Source organism: Semicossyphus pulcher, unplaced genomic scaffold (genome assembly GCF_022749685.1).
Source record: "Semicossyphus pulcher isolate SPU_LCO1_2020_fin unplaced genomic scaffold, fSemPul1.0.p SCAF_13, whole genome shotgun sequence".
Lineage (NCBI taxonomy): Eukaryota > Metazoa > Chordata > Actinopteri > Labriformes > Labridae > Semicossyphus > Semicossyphus pulcher.
In genome coordinates this window covers 26,803,365-26,819,255 of record NW_027211637.1, presented here as the reverse complement: position 1 = coordinate 26,819,255, position 15,891 = coordinate 26,803,365, and the positions used below count along the sequence as shown (strand labels likewise).

General features: G+C 44.1%; 1 protein-coding gene across 1 annotated transcript in view; it reads right to left on the bottom strand.

Annotated features, from left to right (window-relative positions):
- Window positions 1-15,891, bottom strand: part of plxna2 (plexin A2) — a 194,306-nt gene that overhangs the window by 44,173 nt on the left and 134,242 nt on the right. The window contains exons 15-17 of the mRNA XM_069659465.1: window positions 15,431-15,598; window positions 12,554-12,647; window positions 1,641-1,880 (exon numbers count right to left, since the gene is read on the bottom strand). Of these exons, the coding sequence (XP_069515566.1) occupies window positions 1,641-1,880; window positions 12,554-12,647; window positions 15,431-15,598 (502 nt within the window). The remainder of the gene's footprint in view (window positions 1-1,640; window positions 1,881-12,553; window positions 12,648-15,430; window positions 15,599-15,891) is intronic.

The window sequence follows — 15,891 nt, the reverse complement described above, 5'->3', positions numbered from 1 at the left end:
AACAGCTGGCAAGCAGGACGAGGAAATAAAATATATTCCTCGATGACGCCTGTCTGTTACAAGAAAAAAAAGAATCATATATACGACTACAACAAGAAAGGAACACATTTGATTTAAACGTGGTCTACCTTAAAACGGGTGTGATGTTAGAGGATATTTTCTGTTTGGATTGGGACTGACCAGTGTCTCCTGGTAGAAGTAGTTTATTTCGGTCTGTATTTACAGTTAGATATTTATTAGAAATAAAATATATTGAGGGGGGAAATGATAAAGAAAACCAAAATTACTGACCGAAAAGGTGTATTTTATTTTTTTTACGTACCTGTAACACATACCATAAAATTCGGTGTATAAGACGCACTTGTAATACATTTCTTTTTAATCTAAAAAGAGAGCTGCGTCCTTTATACCAATGTGACAAATATACTAGTATAAAATGCAGAGAGAGGTACTTTACGGTATTCTACACAGATGATGGTTGTATCGTCACGGACATGCACATCTCACGATCACCAGTGCAGCCGCTACCCTCACGACAATCCATGTCACTGTAGGCTACCTCAACAACTGCATCGCGAGCAGGATTGCAAAGTCGACATTACGAAAACAGATGGAAGGCTATGATTTTTTTTATTTTTGGCTTTTGCCTTTAATGTATAGGACAGCTGAAGAGCGACAGGAAGTGTTGGGAGTAAAGACTTGGGGATGACGTGCACCAAATGATCGGCAGATCGGGAGTCGAGCCTGCGATCAGTGCGTCTGTTTATGGGGCGCCGGCTCCACCAACCGAGCCAAACCAGCAGCCCGGAAGGCTATAATCTGTTAGATGAAAATGAATTGAAATAATGTTGAAATAACTTGTTTACCTGTTTTTATTAATAAATATTTAAAGAAAACCATGACTTATATTCCAGACTTTACGGTACTAATAGGTAACCCTCTCACTGCTAGGCGTACGTTATGAAAGAATAAAACAAAACAAGTTGTGTCTTACAATAGAAAATAATTAAAAATACTATATTGTCTACTTTTTACATGCAACAATTTGTCTTTGACTTGCGTGTGCAGATATCTGCTGTTCTGAAAAAAGCAAGTCCCGGGTCAAACTCAGCGTTGCGCCCTGAATGCCGAAAGAATGAAGGAATACAACTCTGCACTATGTTATTTAAGCCTGACAATTCTTGGAATAAAAAACATTTTAATTACATCTGTTCCCTTTGGTTACAGTTGGATCAATTCTTGCTGTTTGTTAAAAAATATAACATTTGTTTTGCGACTCCCTGACCCTGTCATTTATGCTGGACCTCTTTTGGTAATGAGCTTTCTGGGGGTTCTAACAACACCGCTCTCTCTCGAAGATAAAACACTTAGTCTGGTACAAACTCGATGAAAAGCACTCAATTTACTTTCACAAATTATGAGTTTATATTTTAGAAAGCAGAAGAGAGAAAACAGCCCGGAAACACAATTTTCCCATTCTTATCCAGACCTGTAAATGACTAAATATTTTCCACACTGCAAAGGGAGCCTGGAGAAGGAGAAGTCAGTGTCTCGCCCAAGGATACGCTCATAAATCTGCTTGGGTTAAACGAGTAAACGTCCTGTAAATGTAAATGCATGCTAATCTGCTCGTCCTTTACCTTGAGAATGATGGGTGAGCCTGGTTTCTGCTCGAGGACTCCCGTGGTACTCAGGGGCTCAAAGTAAGGGTTTGGGTAGTAGAGGAGGTTGGTGTTGTTGTAGACCAGCAGCGCCTGCACGTTGTTGAAGATGAACCCGAACTCGTCGGCGTGCTTCACTGTGTCCAAACCGGGAAGGTACTCCGCCATGAGGGAGGGAGCGAAGCAGCTCATGCTGGTGGTGTTCAACACTTTGCACACCTGAGGGGGAAGAGTATGGACGTGTTAGGGAGGAATCTGAGATGCTACTGGAGATGTGTTCACGCTATGAGCAGCCTGAATAAAACAATGTGATTCAGACATCCAGGATAAACTCTTGTTCTCTGGATCCAGAAAGAAACTCTGTTTTAAGGCCGTCTGTTTGTTGTAACCTAAAGTGTGATCTTAACTGAAACACATCGGCGTCAACATGAGCCCTGCAGGGAGCTCAGCAGCTTAACAACAGGCATATAAAATCATTCCTTTCCGAGAATAGGAATTATTATGTGTCATTAAATCCATCTTTATTGGAGAGGAAGCTTCCATAAAATCGAAAATAAACTGCGCTGCTACCGCTTCACTGAAAAACACCCGAGGACAAGAACCACACAAAGGATGGAGGCACTGCTCCTCTGCCTCCTCAGGTGGAGGTTGAGCTATGGCTCTTTTATTACTTCTCTTTCCTGTCTTCCATCCATCCTCGCTGGCTGAGCTCTAGAGGGACGGAGCGAGAGGATTGATTGCTGCACACCACTCCGCTCACAGAGGTTTTTATCTCCTCTCCCTCCCTGCCCGCTCTCTCTCTCTCTCTCTCAGGGGAAGAAACTTAATTAGAGGTAAATATCATCAAAGCTGGTGAACGCTAGCGACTACCACGCCTCCTACCTGTTGTCTGCGGCTCGGGAACAAGCCGGGGTAGATCGATGCAAACTCATTGTGTGTAGGCTACACAGGCCGGATGCAGGAGTGTGACTACAGAGGTGGAGAGAGGGACTGGTCTGTGTGTTTTAACCCTGGGGAGTGTTGGGTCTAAATGTGAAAACAAATTCTGATTAAAGAACTCGGATGTATGTGTGTAATGTGTGACTTTAGGCGGCAACTAAGGATTAATGTAATCAAGCATTAATCTGTTAATCATTACTGTAATTCAGTGTTGGGGAAGCCGCTAAGCAAGCTGCCAATTAATTCACACTGGAAGAAGAAACAACAGCAAAGCTATCCTCAGGAGAAATCTAGTTTGGTTAACCGAAGCTGCTGAGGAAAAGTAGAACATAAACTACTCTGTAAAAATGTTCACGTTATAGACTGTATAAAAACATGGCCGACATGACAGCTCCCTAAAAGTGGAGCCAAACCCTCTCTATCGCCCCCTGCTGACTGGCTGCAGTAGAGGTCATAAAGCCCGCCTCCTCCATGTTAACAGATGGGACATTTGTCAAACTATAAAATCAAAATACACGTCATATTAATGTTTCTCAAACATGGTTTCTGTCATTATATTTAGTTCTTATCATGCTGATTTACGTCCAAGTGTTCATTTTTCTGACAAGTTTACTTTTAATTACTTGTCCGATGCTGTAAAAATGATGATTGACAGCTCTGTTGACAAATCCGGCTCCTGCAGCTGATCTGTTCTAGATTAGCAGAGTAGAGGAGGAACGGACAGACTGACACGAGAAGCTGTCCTGCTGTTTAACACGCTGACGTGCGGGATCTCTGCTGTTTTTACGGTAAGTTTAATCTGAGTTTTGGTTAGCGGAAGGGGTGGGACATTGTTCCTGCAGCTCGATCTGCCGATCCAAAAGACGTCAACAGTGCAAGATGTCAGCGCCCGCCTCGGGGGTAATTTGGCTTGAAATAAGAACAATGAGAGGTGGTGGAGACGCGTTGTCCGTCTTTATATACAGTCAGTGGTTCAAGGCGTCCATGACTAATGCATTGCGTGGTCACGCCTCAACTGTGGCCAGAATTAAGGAAAAGGTGGGCGGCTCAAATGCAGTAAAAAAAAGCACATAAAAAAATAAAACATATAATTCCTCTCCTTTTACAAAGATTGTTTTTTTTTTAGCATTTCAGGACTTCAGGAAAGCTGAAGAGAGACAGGAAATCTGAGCTAAACCAGCGCCCTCTCATTCCTCTCCTTTAAGGCCCAAAATAGTTTGTAGTTTATGTAATTAACAACAAAGAAATGACAAAAAAATACATTTTTACTACTTGGTAGAGTTAAATTCTATTTATCTCTATTGTTTGGATTATTAACTGTTCCAACAACGTTGTCTTAGTCTGTAAATTGACTTACTTATATAGCACTTTTCTAGTCTTCCGGTCACTTCAAGTTTACACTGCATGTCACATTCACTCTTTCACACTCATGTTCTTACATTGATGGCACAGGCTGCAATCTAAAGTGCTCATCTCCAGTCCAGTCATCATCTTCACACACTGATGGCTGTGCCTTCGAGAGCAATGTGGGGTTCAGTGTCTCGGCTCAAGGACACTTCCACATGTGGACTGTAGTCAGGGATCGAACCCCCAACCCTCTGATTGAGAGACGGCCGACTCTACCACTGAGCCACAGCCGCCCAGTTTGTCTTAGCCACACCCCGAAAACATCCAGTTTAAAATGAGAACAGCAGAAAGCCTTAACATTCTGAGAAGCTGAAACAAGACAATGCTGGGTATATTTACTTACTTGGACATTAATTTGATTATTAAGGTGGTTGTTAATTTTCTGTTGTTGACTGGCTGGAAATCAACACACCTCCAACACCACATCAGTGACAGAAACATACACGGCAATATATCGCTCTCGCTGCACTACAGTGCTCTGAAGCTTTCTCTGCTCTTGTGTCACATTTTACTTTAGAATTCCCACTTTACAAGCTACAGCAGCAGGGCATGATGGAGGGGGAGACGATGAGGACTTTTAAAAATAGATAGCACAAGCAGAGAGGACTCCTGACATACTTTCAACAAGTTTATGTTGTGTGAATGTGTGGGCGGAACGGCAACAGAGAGAAAAATAAATACAGAGTTATAACAGCCGTACATGCTGTCAGTGTATGATGACATCACAGTATAAAGCCGCTTTCCCACTGGTCAAAAAACCCGCTAACACCAGGCTTTTTAGCTTAGTGGGAAAGGTTACAATCGGCAATCAGACCCGGTCAAATGACTCTGCTGTACACCCGGGTAACTTTCACCTCGGCTCCGATCGGCAACGATGGGAACACAGTACCCGTGTCGACACGCTAATCTCCGCCCCCTTTCCGGCGCAATGCTATGCTCCGTCGCTAACTTCTGCGACTCCTCGTCATCTCAGCTACAAATTCTGCTCGTCTCCGTCCGAGCAGCGCTCAAACATCAAGCCAAATTTTGTTGCCGCCGAGTTTGATCAACAGACTGAATGAGTAATAGATACAATAAAGACCTAACCACTGTAACATCGTCACTGTTTACTAACCCTGTCTCTGGCGCGTTTGTGATGTAGGACGGTGACGCAGCAGAAAAGAGACTGACAGGAGTATACTTCACTGGCAATGGGAAAAGAGACAATCGGCATCTGTAAGCGGCTCTGGCCGGGTCACGTTCAATTTAGGTCAGTGTTGCCAAATTGGGCTTCTTTTGATTACCTTGGGCTGAGGAGAACAGCTGCTTCTGTCAACATTTGGCGGGATTTTGAACACAGAACAAACTGTCATTTATGGTCAGAAACAACGATGTCGTGGATTTTACTCACTCACTGTTTACCCATTTGATTGACATGAGTTGTATTCAATCCTGTGAATAAAGGAGGACCTACTGTATGTACTCTGACCTCATTATCATTGACAGTTTCTTTTTACATTTCTTAAATCACAGATATGACTTTAAGTCACATTTTAACAATGCCTAAATGATGCCTTATTTTTAATATTTTTGGTGCATTTAAGGGCATATTCATTTTTTTATTTCTCTTATTTATCACTCTTTTTGTGTTGTGATAGCACATTTATCTAACAGTTTATCTTTGGTTATCTGATGCAGGTGTGAAGCTTTGCATGCTTATGATCTGTTTGCTTTTGCTGGTTTTTATTGAATTGAGCTGTTTTTTTTTAGCTGTAATTGGGCTGGAAACTGTCAGTCTGATCTGGCAACATTGATTTAGGTGGGGAAGGGGTATAAGAATAACTCCCTGCATTGTAGGATACGGGATGACTTATTAATGAGTGAGAGCTGTGTAAAATGTGTCTATACAGGGAGAGGAGCTACTGTTGCTGTCACTGTAGCTAATGTGCATCTAAATAAATAAACAGACAGTATGTTTTCCCGATCAGTGTGTGGGAATCAAAAGGTTTCATGTATAAAAGAGTTCATGCTAAGTTTGATCCGGGCTGCGTTCCCTCTCTTGGCATGGCGACGTGTCATATAGACGGGCCCAGATGCTCCGGCAGCGTCCTCGTGACTGTCACGTTGGAACATTTGCAAGTCAACTACGGCTCTGACGACCATCTGCTCCGCCGGAGACGGATACTGTGGGCTTCTTTCTTTACACACCGTCCTCACTTTTTCTCCTCTTACTCTCTTATTTTTTCGGGCCCTTAAATAAATCCTTTCCTTCGCTGAGTCCTGTCAGGACAGAAAACTGCTGCCATCATTTAAGGGTGTTTTTCACCGAGTGTGACGTGTGTAAATCCAGAGCGATGAGTGAGTAAATAGTGACGGGGAAATGGGGCATTGTGGGATTTGATAAAGAAAAACGAGCTGTTCGGGTTCTTCTGTAGGAGGGGCAGTAAATGTCTGTGTTTAAAAACACCATGACACCTTGGCATGGCTTCTCCCTTTCAATAGACACTTTTAATGAATGCATTCTGTTTGCACAACAGAAGGATTAATAAGGATTACTGGATTTCTTCAGATTATTTTCCATCACTGCAATACACAGACATAATAACACGCCGCTCAGATTCCTAACATTACTTTCTATCGCTCGCACGTCACAATAAAACTAAATTCTATACAGTTTGTTTCCAATAAAACAGAGTATACAAAAGTACATCCACTCCTCGAGGCCATGTGCGGGAAGAAGCTGCACATTGTTCAGCATTGATAAAGTGAATCGAGGTCAACAGATAGAGAAAATAATTGGAATCTTGGCCTCATCTGTCTTCTTCCTCTAGTGTTGGAGCGAGCCGGGGTGTTTTAAGGCAGTAGCACTCCAACCCCTCTGGCTGAATACATTACCATGATCTACTGTGCTGCTCCAGCCCACTCAGCCAACCAAAGGTCTCTGGCCAGAGATGTGGTGAGAGAGAGACGGAGAGGGAGAGAGAGGAAGGAAGATGTGCTGGCTGTGGTGAGCTGCGTAGGAGAAATGCGAAGGGGTCGCGGAGTCAAAGGTCATGCGGAGGCTACCATTCGATAGCCGGTCACTGGCAGTTCCTCTGCTCCGGTACTTTGTTACTCCTACACTGGGTCTGCTTTCCTGCCTGCCTGCTGTTCCTGCTCACGCCTAATACTGGCATCAATTCTAACTTCAACTCTCATCCGTCCACAAAGTATCTGCGTGGTGTTAAAGCTCGTGCAAAGCCAGAGGCAGCAGTGTCATCTACTTGATGTCATGTGTCAGCACTGCTTCATGGGTTAAAGGGAGGAAGGGTCATTTCCCTTATGACAGTATGCATGGTTTTTTTATTATCTATTATTTTTGGCCTTTGTTTGATAGGACAGCTGAAGAGAGAGTGAGAGAGGGCGACGACATGCACCAAATGATCGGCAGACCGGGGGTCGAACCTGCGATCAGTGCGTCGAGGACCGCAGCCGCCACACACGGGGCGCCCGCTCCACCAACCCAGCCAAACCAGCGTGCATATGTTCTCTTTGAGGCACCAGGAGCTGACTGATGTATCCTCCCAGATCTGGAGCACCTGGGCCCATTGAGCCACGGGATATAAAAGCCCAGCTTCCTGCTAGACTTCTCTCTCTCTCTCCTGACCAGCGTTTGCACCCGTTTAGTATGATTCACTCCTTAACCCCCTCCACTACAGTATACTCACACACCCACATGCACACTTCTGATGATACTCTCACAATCATTGTTAGATTGTAATAAACTACTTATGTATTTTGGCACTGTGTGTCCCTTCCTGTCTTTGGTTATGACAACACGGGGGCTCGTCCGGATGTTTTGTTCCCTGTGTAGTCGCGAGATATAATTGAACCATTTGTTGGTTTGTTGGAAATGTGTTTTGTAGCTCTCTGCGGGTGGTAATTAGCTGCACGTTTTTATACGTTTTCAAGTCGTAAAGCACTTTTGTCATTTATTAGGGAATTCTTCAATCAATCAGTTGCTGTAACAAAATCTGCAGCTGCTGCACTCCGTTAATAAGCCTCTCCAATCACTTTCTTCGGACCATACGAAAAGATGTGATGGCTCACCTGTCTGTCTACGTGTGTTCACTCTTACGCTGACTTTTCCTTCATTCGGGTTTCTCGGTAAAATGACTCGTTATATTCAAAACTAAGAGCAGACGGTCCCTGCCTGTCCGTGTCAGACGCTCCGTCTCCCGATGAAGACTTTGGATTCCACAGCTGTCCTGAAGTATAAGGTTCATAATACTGAACTCCCTAAATCCTAATGTTTGTACTCTAAGATACTTACTTTCATGGCCTGAGGAAGTATAACTTGTCTCAGGTTGACTCAGATAGGCATAGTTTCTTGCTTTGGATTGCATATCTTAAGCTGGGTAATGAATAACCTTATCTGAGTATCTGTTTGCCGAGCATGGGGACACATATTTCTTCACAGGGCGGAAACATTCACACTTTGGTGCTATTACTGTGCACACGTGTATTGTTCATCTGAATTCTCCTTGGTCCAATAATTCTCCTGCATTAGACACCCGGGTCTCCTTGAACGTATTCGTTTACAGCTCCATATTTCCATCAAAGACATGAGCCAAGTTTTCCACTAGCTTAAACTTCTTTGTAGAAAGCACAAGGATGGTGGAAACAGGTAGCTGGATATGGTTAGCCGTGACGCCCTGTCTTCCTCTGACACCATGAGTTGGGAAGAGTGCAGTCATTTGATGGGGGGAGCGGTTTGACGTCTTCAAAATCATTCTCGTGCTGATTTCCTCAAAGATGCTACAGAGGAAACCGCATCACCCCCGCTGATGCATGTAAATTGTATGTTCTGAGTGTCCACTAACATTGATTGTAGTAATGATCTGTGCCTCTAACGTTCAGCGTGGCAGACAATCAGCCTGATTGGCCCAGACACGATAGAGGCCCTGGCTGGCACACACACACACACACACGTGCTGAACACTTTCTGTGATCAGCAGCAGCTGCACATGCACCTGATGTGTCGAGCTTCAAACACTGACACTCGGTCCGGGCGTCTTAGCTGTGGCAAACGCTGCAGATGAAATCTTTCTGGGACAGGGGAGAAAAAAACCCCTTTCAGCTTTAATCAAGATTATGATAAATGTCTCGGCTGTGAATCGGGTGACAGATACCGAGCATTTCACAAAGAAAATTGTCCTTTTTTCTCTCCCGGTTTCTTTGTGAATCTGTGCAGGTGACACAAGGGAGGCAGAGAAGAGAAGCAATTTAGAGGGAGACAGGTGATCATTTGAAAGCTGGCTGACAGACAGCAGCTCTTATTGCTATAGGCTGCTCTGCTGTTTGCCTCCCTCCTCTGACAAAAGGGGGGGAAAGGGGGAGAGTAGGGGGGGGAGGTGCGATGAAGGATGGGTAATTGTAACCTTAGCATTTAATAGAAATTCATTCTGTGTGGCTGTGGGGCCAATCAAGACGGTGACACGGCTTCTTTTGCGAGGTGGGGAGCCGGAGGAGACGAAGCAAGGCGGAGATGAACAAGTCTCTTTCAAAGCCTCGGAAAATGACAAATCAGACAGCGCGGCACCCACACACATGAGTCAAATCCCATTCCTCCAGGTTCTCCAGGAGTCTCTCGCTCATCAACTGTTTTCTTCTCCAAACACAAACCAGCACAGATCCGTCTTTTGCGTGTAATTACTCGGCTCTCAGAACTCACAAAGGTCTTTTAAGGAAAACCGCGTCCTTACAGGAGGAAACATTGTAGCAGTGAAAGGCCCACGGCTGAGTTAGGAGTTTTTAGTAAAGGAACACTCACTAAGCAAGTCAGACACTTAAGGCCAATTTTAGACTGCTAATGTGAGGGATGAGGAGTCTGAGTTTGCAGAGGAGGAGCAGGAGGCACGTTGGGACAAATCTGCTTTGAATTATACGGGTGAGACATGACGTGAGGAGGTGTTTGTGCATGCACGCAGCTGTACCTGTCGTCATATTCTATAAACGAGGCAAGAGATTTAATGTAAGTAGCTGCAGTACAGCTAACACGCGTAAGTAGCATGTGATTGAGTGTGTGCTTGCAGTTTGTGTTTGTCAAGTTGCCTTGTGCATATTTGCTGAACAGAGGTTTTAACGTACGTCAGAGGAGTGGTCCACAGCTGGAGGTGGAGACCCCCGAATGTAGTCATTGAATAAATATAAAGGGTCATGGGGGTGTAGACAATAAATGCACCTTAAAGGCCTCTTCCCACTTCAATCAAATACACAGATGTCCCACCCCCTCCAACACCAAATAATAGGATAGGCCGATCAGCTGTCCTGCAAGTTTGTCAGCGTCTGAACCTGACCAATCACAGCAATGCTGCAGCAACCTCCATCGACAGGTCCGATCAGTTATGCTGTACGCTATTCGAGCTAAAGTGAGGAGTTCGGTGCTGTTAGCCCATTTAGCCAGATTTATGATGGACAAGTAAAAGCAGAAAACATATTATTTCCACGGTGAGTGGGAAAGCAAGTTTTTATTCACAAATGTGAAGGACAAGTGTGTGTGCCTCGTCTGTGGTACCAACGTTTCAGTCGACATACCACGGGGCGCCACCAGCAGTTACAGTGATGTGATGCAAGCAGCTCAAGGCCACTTTCATTTTTTCAAAGCAGTTCTCAGAAGACAAAAGGTTGGAGACTCCTGCTCTAAAAAAAGAGAAATAAAATTGCCCCGTTGGTCCAAATCCACGTTTGTCAAATTGCCGTTTAGGTCAGTTTGCGGCGGGGCTTCACCGAGCAGAACTGCTCCGCTGCTTTTGCAAAGCTGAAGCCATCCAACCCATTGAGACAACTTGCAAGTTATTAACCTTTTTCCTCAGTGACGCGGCTTCTCAGCGCTGTTTTTATGCAGTTCTGGAGCGAGAATCTATGCAGGCACATGACGCTCAGTCGGAGTAGACTTCCCTGAAAGCCTGGATGATAGTTTCACAGGCCGTGTGGAATTTAAACCCGCCCTAGCCACGCAGCGCTGTCATCATCGGCACTGCATCTGTCCAAGGGCCGAGATGCAAATGATCGGCCATACCGTGCCGTTGTCGGTCTCTGCATTTATATTATATATATATATATGTATATAAGTTTATATTTAAATTTTCTTGGCAACACGTCTTTTAATTAACACAATAGCCTGTTAAATACGCCATTATCAATTTTTTAATTGTTTATTTATTTGACATATTTTCTAACCGGACATTTTGGCTGTGGATATCTGCATCTGACGGACGACTGCACACAGATACCTGGTAGGGAGTATACAGTAAGATATTAAAATAATAAAACAATTGGATTGATCAAATTACATTAAAGTCGAGGTGAAATTAAAAAATGTCATTTTAATCCTTTTAGATCACATCCCCGGTAATACTGTGCATCTATTTAACAATATAGGTTAGCAACAAACAATTTCAACCAATCAATCTGCAACATTTAGCCGCAGAGCACCAAGAACGCTCGGTCAGTTAGCTAGCTACTGCGCTGTGGAGAACGTCTGTCTACGCCCACTTCTCAACGATCAAATCAAATCCCTCTAATGATATGTTCCGCCTGCACGTCCTGTTTCACTGGGAAATACGTCACGATACGGAAGCTAGATACTCTCGAAATGTCGTTTCAGCTCGACTTTAAGTAAAAGCACATTGGGGAAAAAGTAACAAGGTTAATGGAAGATTTAAGTCTTTAACATTGTGCGTAAAGCTCATAATTAACACATTAATAATAGCTTACCTCATAGATATGCACTTTATGTTGCTTTGTATTGTATCTCACTCCACCCCATTATCCCCCCTTTAGTCCGCTCATCTGCCCTCCCAACCTTCCCCCCGACCATGGAGAGGAAAATCCCATCCTCTTAATTAAACAAGGAGCCCCAGGACAGCGGCTCAAATGCAATTTGTAACGATTTCCCGCAGCCAGAACTTTGATTATACAAGGGCTCTTTATGCTGACCAAAGACTTCTGACCACAGTTAATCTTCCATTGAAAGCCATTAGGAGCCTCCCCGCCCGCGATCATGCACACCTCAGACAACCCCCCCACTCACCCGCCCGCACCCACTTTTCTCAACTGTCTCTACTCTCCTCCAGCCCGCTCCATCACCGCACAAAGTATCTGTGCATAGTTTGAAAAGCTTATTTCCTAAAGTAGAAATATTGTTCGGGGTGACTGGTGAGACAGCAGAACGCAAAGTCTGGGACGTGCAGCTGAGATTTAGCCTGAAGAAAATTTAGAGTAAACTCTTAATTAAATACTGCATGCAGACCACTCTCACTGCCAGCTGCATTATTCAGACGCTCGTCGGAGTGCTTGAGACGGCCGGGTTCAAGTGAAAGTTAGGGAAGCGTAGAAAGCTGGAGGGTCTGTTAGGAGAGATAGTACTTCTTCCTTTTTTACTCAAGCTAAACATCACTTAGCTCGCTTGCATAGCAGTATGCGGTGAGTCAAGCAGGACCTAGTTAGCGTACACTTTCCAGCATGTAGGTGCATGCAGGGAGTGCATAGCGAACTAGCTTTCAGAGAGTAAAAGTGGTTCTTACATTGACGGACTCTCGGCCGGCGTATTTGACTCGGATCCTCGGCTCCTGGACCACGTCCAGATTGGTTCCTGTCACCATGAGGGGGGTGTGGCCGCTGAGGAAAACACAAGTAGACACAATTTATTCTCGTACAGGTCTTATCTTTTTAATAATTCAACAGGAACATAACACAGAAAGAGAGAAGGACAAGAAACAGGTAGAGAGGCTAAAAAACAAGAAACAAAGTAGTTGAAGGCAACTTTAGAGTAAACTTTCTAACCCTGATGTACCTCTTCAGAATATTCGCCATCAGTCGAGAGTAAGCGCATCAAACTGGCTTTCATCCTCACTTTCTTTGGGGAGATAATAGCCTTTGGAGTGGAGGATGATTAGAGATGCTTTTTAACTGCCTTCAACTTGCTACAATCAACTGGTGCAGATCTGGGCTTGAAACACTGCGGTGACTGGAGAACATAAAGATGCAGCGGTGGTCCCGGGCTTTAGAACGGCAGCACAAACAAACAAAGCACGCAAACAAAGCGGGAGGGAAGCTGCTGGATGTGCGGCTCTCCCTGCAGCTGTTTGGCTTGTTGTTGATGTCTGCTGTCTTTGTTGTGGCGCCCGTCAGAGTGGCGTGCTGAATAAAGATGGCAGACAGGAGATGTTGGAATAATACATGTGGGATTGATCTGCGCTATTAGGCGAACTCTGTGTGAAGTCTACAGGGTCATTCAGTTACATGGTCAGCTGTTTCCTGCCATCGCTATGTCTTAATGGATCTATCTATCCATCCATCCATTAATCCATCCATCCATCTATCCATTAATCCATCCATCCATCTATCCATCCATCCATTAATCCATCCATCCATCTATCCATCCATCCATTAATCCATCCATCCATCTATCCATATATCTTTCTATTCATATATCTGTCCATCTCTAAATCCATCCTTCCATCCATTCATTCTTCCTTCATCCGGCCATTGTTATATACAGTATATCCATCCATCCATTCCTCGTTCTAGCTATAATCCATCCTTCCATCCGTTGCGCCATCCATCCATCTTTCTATCATCCATCCATCCATTCTTCGTTCTATCCATCCATCCATTCTTTGTTCTATCCATCCATCCATCCATACTTCCATCTGTTGCGCCATCCATCCATCTTTCTATCATCCATCCATCCATTCTTCGTTCTATCCATCCATCCATTCTTTGTTCTATCCATCCATCCATCCATACTTCCATCTGTTGCGCCATCCATCCATCTTTCTATCATCCATCCATCCATTCTTCGTTCTATCCATTCATCCATCCATCCATTCTTCGTTCTATCCATCCATCCAACCATCCTTCCATCTGTTGCGCCATCAATCCATCTTTCTATCATCCATCCATCCATTCTTCATTCTATCCATCCATCCATCCATCCATTCTTCGTTCTATCCATCCATCCATCCATCCATCCATTCTTCGTTCTATCCATTCATCCATCCATCCATTCTTCATTCTATCCATCCATCCAACCATCCATCCATCATCCATCAATCCATTCTTCTTTCTATCCATCCATCCATCCATCCATTCTTCATTCTTTCATCCATCCATCCATTCTTCGTTCCATTCATCCATCCATCCATTCTTCGTTCTATCCATCCATCCATCCATCCATTCTTCGTTCTATCCATTCATCCATCCATCCATTCTTCATTCTATCCATCCATCCAACCATCCATCCATCATCCATCAATCCATTCTTCTTTCTATCCATCCATCCATCCATCCATTCTTCATTCTTTCATCCATCAATCCATTCTTCATTCTTTCATCCATCCATCCATCCATTCTTTGTTCTATCCATCCATCCATCCATTCTTTGTTCTATGAATCCCTCGATCCTTCCATCGTTCTATGATCCATCCTTTAACCCAAATATTAACTATCTATCCATCCACATTTTCATCTATTGTTATATCTATCTATCGCTCTCCCTCTCTATGTATCTCTCTCTCTCTACGTATCTATCTATCGTTCTCTGTATATATATAAATATCTAAAGACAGATGACCAACACGGTGCCCTTCCTATTCCCTTTGTCTCTTCCGTGTCATCACATTTCTGCTGCAGCGTCCCTCACGCTCCGTCTCTGAGCTGAGGCCATCTGCTGCGGACTCACACCTCTGATAGCACATTGTTCTACAAAGCCTCTGCTTCATCCCTCTCTTCCTTTTAATTAGTCGTGTATGGCGCGCGTGTATCTATCTGCCAAAGATGCTCAACAGATGGATCAACATTGAATGCGATGGAAGAATCTCAGTCTCGGCAGCACCCAATCTGCGATCTGTGGCACCTCTATCAGATCCAGACTAATTGGAGGAGAATCGGACAGTAATTGAAAGTGCAATATTGACTTGTGTCTGCTTATTGTCACTGGCATGGACTGGCCTCGTCTCAAGCTGTGCTTTGTGAGGATTACAGAAGCTCAGGGTGGACTGATCATCTCATGTACAGTGTTTTGACCAAAGTCTGTATAAAGAAGTGGACGTGGCCAACGTGATGTCTCTCACTTGTTTTTGAACCCCTATTTTGAAGCCTAGAGTGCAGCATCTCGCCATCACCATCTTGTTTTTTGGGACCAGAAGTTCCATATTTAGACTACAGGGTGACATGTCAATCACAGGTAGACACGCCCTTACGCATAACTGCTTTATCCTTGATTTTACAACTGAAGATGACATCATGTTGTGTTGAATAAGACTTGAAACTACCGATTGAGAACACAAACGCGTTAGGAAAATGTTTCCTAAGCTAATAAATCAAGTGAGTAGCTGGGTCATCGCCCCCTGCTGGCCATTAGAAAGAAGGCAGGCGTAAGGCACAGTCTGTGGCTTTACCTTGCGATGCTCCAGTCCGGCTCAATGCGCTGGACGGTGGGGTCCTCGATGTACTCGAAGGCGAGGCTCTCCCGGATTTGGGCGCGGTCCACGCTCACGCTGATCTGCACCGGGCCGAACCCAGAGAGGGAGGGGGCGGAGTAGCACAGAATCTCCGTCATGGTGCGTCTGAAAGGGAAGCATAGGAATCATTTAAGCATCAAATAACGTGTGGAAGAAGTAGATTCATCTTCTAAAACGTGAAAGATAATCACTTACTATACTCTGTGAACAAACGCTTGTTTGGATGGGAAAAACACTACCTACAACAGCATAATATAATATCCATTTTTGTTCTGTAATTATCTAGAGTAGAACACCGGAAAGAACAACTAATCCTGTCATAATAAGAGCCCTAATTACTGCACAGGAGATATTTGTAATACAAACAAGTAAACATGGAAAAAAATATGTTTTTTTTT